Consider the following 7198-nt stretch of genomic DNA (forward strand, 5'->3'; position numbering starts at 1 on the left):
TAAATATGAATCAGTATCTTATTTTTCTAAAGGGTGAGTGAAAACTTATGTGGCTCTTACTGGGTTTTAGTTGGCGAGAGATCGACCTAAATGAATAAGTGTTAAAGGTTTCAGACCTCTGGATTATACCAAGCAGACAAACACGGACCAACTCACCAAACTCCTGCGTTATAACAGCTAAATGATGGAGGTTTCAGATGGAAACATCAAGAAAATGGGTAAAAATGCAAAAGATTTTGTTCCTTTTTTTACTGAAATAGTTTTCATTTTACCCTCTCTAGCAAACAGATCTAAGGAGCTGCAGTTTAAATGTTTATTTTCCTTCATGTTGGTTTCAGGCCCGGGTGAGGCCCTCTGGATGCCTCCTCTCTGCTGAGGCCCCGTGGCCGTGGTGACCCCGTTCCTGCCTCCTCCCGGGGGTTTTCCCCAGACTCCAGCCTCCCCAGGACCTTTTCGGTGTGATGGATGAGGAGGTGATTCTGCAGGAGGAAGCCGCTCAGGGTTCCTGGACTCTGCTGTCCCTCCTGGCGTCCCTCCTCATGGTGTTTGGAGGAGCTCTGCCGTACGTCCCGCAGTACCAGGAGATCCAGAGGAGCAGCAGCACAGAAGGCTTCTCCACCCGAGTCTGCCTGGTGCTGCTCATAGCCAACATCCTGCGCGTCTTCTTCTGGTGAGGACACGCTGACCGCCTTTTGCAAATGTGTTCGTTTAAACCAGGGGTCCTCAAACTACGGCCCGCGGGCCGGATCAGGCCCGCCTCCATATTTGGCCCGGCCCCCCAAACACTATTAAAAACGCCGGTCGAGACCCACATAAAACGTGACTTTTTATTTCACCTTTCTGCAGTCTGAACTATGACAGCAGAGGAGAGAATGTTCATTGGTTTAATAATGATTCACTTTTTCTTTATTATTATTTTTCTTCTGGACGTTTTTTAGACGTCCGTAGCTCTTCAGCTCATTCAGTTATTAAAATATTCAGCTATTTTGGGGTTTAGCTAATATTTTAGCTACATGTTAGCTGTTTTGGCTAATTTAGATTTTTTTCAGTTTTTTTAGGTTATTTAGAAGCTTAGCTAAAATTTTAGCCTTATGCTAGCTGTTTTGGCCAAATTAGATATTTTACCAGTTTTTTTGGCTAATTTGGCATTTAGCTAATATTTCAGCTACATGCTAGTTGTTTTGGCTAATTTAGAATTGTTTCAGTTTCTAAGACTAATTAAGGATTTCGTTAATATTTTAGCTAGTTATCAGTTGCAGCGTTTTCAGCATTTTTAGTCATCAATTTCAGCATCTTCAGCTATCAGCACTAGCAGTTTCTCCAGCCACATTCAGCTTACAGCATTCACACTATTATCTCAGGTAATGTCATATATCTACTTTTTAAAATGTTTTAGTATTATTTTTTTCTATGAGGATTACAGAAATGAATTATTTACGATTTGTCTATGTGTGGAACACTGTAAATGTTTATGTTTAGGCTGTGATTGTTGCTCTTTTTCTCTTAGCATACAAACTGACCCCGGCCCCCATCAGAGAAGGAAACAGTTATGTGACCCTCATTAGAAAAGGTTTAGGGACTCCAGGTTTAAAATCCTCACGGTTCTGTTTGGGTCTCGTAGGATTGGGAAGCAGTTCGAGCTGACTTTGCTGCTCCAGAGTGTGGTGATGATCCTCACCATGTTCGCCATGCTCCACCTCTGCTGCACCGTCCAGAACTCCAACCGCGTGAGCACCAAGCAGCACCGGATCACAGGTGGGCGGCATCCGAAACACCTGAATGAACGATGAGAGCAGCACAGTGAGAATCGATCAGAAACGGTCTGAGTCAGCAGTTCTGGTTGTTTTCCTGCTTCTGACCAAAAGAGGGCGCCACCTGAACAATGAAAACACCAGAGCTCTTCTCTGATACTTACAGTCCCTTCAGATCCTTTCAATTTATTCTTATCTTTTAGATTAAAAGATCAGATTGTGTCTCTGCGTGAGAAAGAAATTATTCTATTTCTATAAATGAGATGAAGACTTCCAACACATGAAGTAGTTACAGAAGTACCACACCTGTATTCATGTTAGTGTGAATGTGAATCCATGTTTTTGCTTTATTCTAACTGTGAGGACTTTATAATGTAAAAAAGTATATTTTTTCTAAGGATGTTTGGTATTTTTTGTGTCTGACACTCTAGGCTAGTTTATTTGTAGCACATTTCATGTAGAGAGACAATTCAAAGTGCTTTACATAAAACAATAAAAGAAACAGGTGAAACAGTAAACATGTGACCATTATAATAAGATTAAAAGAAAGTAAAAAGTACTTCATTTAAAACAAAAATAGATAAACAGTGTGGATGTAAATGTTTGAATACATATTAATCAAATGCAGCTGAGAACAGGTGAGTCTTTAACCTGGATTTAAATACACTGAGTGTTTCAGCAGATCTAATGTTTTCTGGAAGTCTGTTCCAGATCTGTGGAGCATAGAAGCTGAATGCAGCTTCTCCATGTTTAGTTCTGACTCTAGGAACTGATAAAAGACCAGATCCAGTTCACCATAAACCATTCAAAGCTTTATAAACCAGTAACAGAACTTTAAAGTCTATCCTCTGACAGACAGGTAACCAGTGTAAAGACCTCAGAACTGGACTGATGTGGTCTACTTTCTTGGTCCTTGTGAGAACCCGAGCAGCAGAGTTCTGAATAAGCTGCAGTTTCCTGATGGATTTTTTTGGTAGTCCTGTAAAAACACTGTTACAGTAATCAAGTCGACTAAAGATGAAAGCATGCACTAGTTTCTCCAGGTCCTGCTTAGACATCAGATCTTTAATCCTTGAGATATTTTTGAGATGATAATAGGCTGATTTAGTGACTGCCTTAATGTGTTTATCAAAATTTAAGTCTGTGTCTATCACTACACCCAAGTTTCTGGCCTGGTTGGTAGTTTTTAGTTGAATAGATTGAAGCTCTGTAGTGACGTCCAACCTTTTTTCTTTAGCCCCAAAGACAATAACCTCAGTTTTGTTTTTGTTTAATTGAAGTAAGTTGTGACACATCCAGTCATTAATGTCCTCAATGCATTTACCAAGAGCCTGTACAGGGCCTCGGTCTCCTGGTGTCAGTCTAATATATATCTGTGTGTCATCTGCATAGCTATGGTAACTAATGCTGTTGTTCTTTATAACCTGGGCCAGTGGGAGCATGTAGATGTTAAATAGAAGTGGTCCCAGGATGGAGCCTTGGGGCACTCCACATGTAATTTCTATTGGCTCAGAAGAGGTTTGATATCGGTCTGTAGTTGTTCATTTGAGTTTTGTCTAGACTGTCCTTTTTTAGGAGAGGTTTGATTACAGCTGTTTTCAGTAGTTCTGGGAAAACACAAATTCACTAAAGCTACATCTGGGCCGGTTGCATCTTTGGTTGGATGAACTTTCAGGGAAGGAATGAAGTCTTTGGATGAAATTGCTGACAAAGTGGCTCACTTTTGTGCAGTTTATTTTTCAAATATACACAATGTTATTGCTTTTTCTGCATTAAATTACTGTTAGCAGAAATCCCATTATCTACTTAAAAAAACAATCATTTTCTTATATAAACAATATTTAGTCTGTTCAAACACTCAATACTTTATTTTCTGACCACTCTAAGCATACAGAGGTAAATGTCGTGTTTAATGCCTTTAAGGGGGGATCAAACTCCTTTTGGCCTAAAGAAACGACTTCTGCTCTGTTACTGAGTTGGGTCACGTTCACGCTCTCTCTGTACTGAATTAAAGGGCCCATATCATGAAAAACCATCTTTTTGAGCTTTTAAGTGTAATGTAATGTTCATTCCTCACTTTAAACAGCCTCAAAGCTGTATTTGTTCATTTCACACATCTCCTAATAATCCTTTAAAAACCGTCACTCTCAATACCAGCTCCTCATACCTACGAAAACCAGCGGCTCCTCAAAAGATGATTTCACAAAGTGAGAACCGCCCCCTTCAGGAAGAGTCTGAGGAGCCAGCACCACCCCCAGTCTAACGCCTGATTCACACTGGACGCGGAAGCGGCGCGAAACGGAGACCTGCTTCCATTCTACGCCCTTGTTAACTTATGGTGTGGTTTACACCAGGCGCAGAACGCCGCGGTCCTCCGCGGAAGGCTGGCGCCGTGCAGCGGATCGATTCGGCGTCTGGTGTGAATTTCGGGAGAAACCGCCACTCGCACTCCGCGTCCAGTGTGAACCTAGTGTAACACTTCAAATAATGGAAATACTTTCCAACTGTAATTAAAACCTAAAATATGAAGTTTTGAACGTGTGAGCGAGCGTCATTTCTTTGTTTGTTTTGCCGTCATTGGACACAAAATGTGTGTGTGTATATATAAATATCTATATATATTAGGGCTGTCAGATTTGTCGCGTTAAAAACGCATTAATCTGACGTGTGCTTGACGCCGACAATTTTTTTGACGCATTAATCACGGATTTTCTCATACGTGCCTTTCCATACCGCGCGCGGGCGTCCCGCCCTCCAACTCACCGGCTGCTCTCACTCGATCACGGGCGGGTCTCCAAACACCGAGCTGCGAGCTAAAACCGGCCGGCGCTAGGACCTGGAGAGCTCCTCCACTCTAACCCGGCTCCGGTTCGCATCCAGTACCACGTCTGGTGGTACCGGCTGGCGTCCCGAGAGCTGCGGACCCCCGACGTTCCGAACAGCAAGCTCACNAAAAAATCATTTCACACGTCACACCAAATCAGTGAGGAAGTCTGACTTCACACCGTTCATGAACCTGTGGCAAAAACAGAAAAAAAAACTTCAGGAAATTTGATCAAAACATGAAATTCTGCAGAAACAGGCGCTTAAAATTCAGCCGGTGACCTTCAGGTTGACCCTTGGCTCTCCTTCGGCTTCTCCGGCGTGGCCTCGGCCTCCTCGACTCCAGCCTGGGTCATCAGGTCGGCAATGTTTTTCTCCAGGTCATCGATTCGCGTGCTCATCTCATCGAGTGGACGCGGTTAAGGCTAATCTGTTATCTGAAGAAATGTTTGCTGAAAAAGAAACATTTGATATAAAGATTTCTGAGTTTTGGTTTTGGAAGTGAAAGGATATTCCTCCCGATGATCTGGTCTGACATCGTCTGGAACTTGTCTTGCATTTGCTGCAGGAGCGTCTGGACCTTTAGAGAAACGACACGAGGAAAGAAACGTTACAGTTAAACTTAAACTAAAAATAAAAGTTCCTAATGAAGGGGGTCAAACTCAATCACACAAGGGGCCAAAACACACCTGAGGTCGAAGGCCGAACAGAATAAACATTTAATGAACACTCTAAAACTACATTTTTAAAACGAACTTTTAACATAATTATGAACTTTATGAGCATTACCTTTGATAATGCTAGTGTGAATGCTGGAAGCTGAATTTGGCTGCTGAAAATGCTGAAATTAATAGCTAAAAACGGTGAAGCTGATAAACAGCTAAAATAAATTAATTAAATGCCAAATTAGCCTTAAAAATCAACTTAGGTTAGCCAAAGCAGCTAGCATGTAGCTGAAAAAAGTAGCTAAACTTCAAAATAGCCAAAATACTGAAAAAAGCCTAAATTAGCCAAAAAAGAGCTTTCTTTTGCTCACAGGTGCAGTAAGAAAAATGAATCGTGAAAACAATCTGCTCCTGAGGACTGTTACAAAACATTTAAAAATGTGATTTGAGCCACTCAGGCACCCATAGATGCATTGAAAACCTTGATTTAAATCCTCCAGATTATACAGTCATGATGGAGACATCAGATTAAAAATGAACTCCAGCAAAAACAGCTTCAACTTGGAGGCTCGTAGTACATTTGCAAAGCAGTTTTAATCTAATGGAAGGAAAAAACAGATTTTTTAGTAAAAAAAAAAATATTCTACATAAAAAAATATTCCATTAATCCATATGAACAAATCTAACTGGTATTTACCACGTAAAAATTAAACAGGAAGTTGATTAAAAATTGTGCTATCGACAAAACCAATTATTTAAAATGCTCTGGCGACTCGTTCAGGGTCTATCCCGCTTTTGACCAACAGATAAGATAGGCTCCAGCAACATTGGGACCCCATGTAAATGGATTCAAGCGGTTTGGATGGACGACTTTACACTAAAGTCTGATTTTATGACCGCAAACATTTCCAGATGAGTCAGTCCTAAAGACGCATGAACTCATTGTAGAAGTACAATCATCCTCGGGCTTTCATCTGGGAGGCTGAGGAGAAATCCAGACCTTTAGTTTTGATTCATTTCCATGGCAACACCACTGGAATCCATGACAACGGAAGTACCGTGGGTGTTGAGAGAACTGCTTATTATTTTTGATTGTTTGTATAATAAAAATACCCATTATGTATTTGATTCAGATAAAAGTTATGTTCACATTAAATTAGGATGAACTGGTTTAGTGACTGAGATTACATTCTGTCGTTCATACGGTGATGAATTAATCATCAAATATGGTGCCATAAATCTGAATTGAGGCGTCTAAATGTAAAATGAAGACTAAAAATGTAACCTAAGTTCTCATTTTGGTGTAACGTATGACTAATTTGCGTTTGTTAGCAGTGTAGCTAGCATTAGCACTGCTAGCTCTCTGTGTGTAGCTAGTCCTAGCTAGCTTGGCGCTCCACACTCACCACGTTAGTGAGGTCCTGAACCGATTTGGGATCCGTTTCAGCCATTCTGTGAAAAAAGATCTGTAGATCCGGACGTTCACGGCGGGTAAATGTCAAAGCTTTATTCGGTTATTTAGCCTCATGGTTCTGCTCGCCTGTAACTCCCACGGGAGAGTCAGCTGGACCACAACACAGGAAGTCTCGCGAGATTTGCGCCTGGAATGCCTGAGATGTGTGGACTTGCAGAAACCTTTAATAAAATTATCGAAAAACACCAAGCTGTGTATTTATTGGAATCATTCTTTGACGTTCTTACATTTAGGTGAAAATAAAAAAAGAAAAACTAAAAATGAAAGCGAAATTCTAATGCGCGTCCGTGTGAGGATGCGCGCACACGTCTCTCCTCCTCCTGGGCAAGTTGGGATTTGAAAGTTGGAGGGGCTGCAGGATAACCCGGTGTGTGTTCACGGAGAACTTCTGTTTGCTTTGTAGACTGAAGGCGATCGGTGAGTAAAGCAGAAAACTGACGCTCGGAAATGCTGCTGCGTTTGGAGAAAGTTCAGATTTACGCACG

General features: G+C 41.4%; 2 protein-coding genes across 2 annotated transcripts in view; one reads left to right on the forward strand and one right to left on the reverse strand.

Moving 5' to 3' along the window:
* Positions 1-128: 128 nt before the first annotated feature.
* si:dkey-246g23.2 (solute carrier family 66 member 2) overlaps positions 129-7198 on the forward strand; it is a 271509-nt gene continuing 264439 nt past the window's right edge. Inside the window, exons 1-3 of the mRNA XM_024281684.2 lie at positions 129-218; positions 339-670; positions 1622-1755. Coding sequence (XP_024137452.1) covers positions 462-670; positions 1622-1755 — 343 coding nt within the window. The 5' untranslated portion in view covers positions 129-218; positions 339-461. The remainder of the gene's footprint in view (positions 219-338; positions 671-1621; positions 1756-7198) is intronic.
* On the reverse strand, positions 4704-6839 carry LOC112152236 (heat shock factor-binding protein 1-like). The gene is made up of 4 exons (XM_024281688.2): positions 6646-6839; positions 5088-5154; positions 4857-4983; positions 4704-4767 (listed from the first exon to the last, which is right to left on the reverse strand). The coding sequence occupies exons 1-3, from the start codon at positions 6688-6690 to the stop codon at positions 4859-4861; spliced, it is 237 nt and encodes a 78-aa protein (XP_024137456.1). The 5' UTR covers positions 6691-6839; the 3' UTR covers positions 4704-4767; positions 4857-4858.

The sequence above is a fragment of the Oryzias melastigma genome, linkage group LG6, assembly GCF_002922805.2.
Source record: "Oryzias melastigma strain HK-1 linkage group LG6, ASM292280v2, whole genome shotgun sequence".
Taxonomy (NCBI): domain Eukaryota; kingdom Metazoa; phylum Chordata; class Actinopteri; order Beloniformes; family Adrianichthyidae; genus Oryzias; species Oryzias melastigma.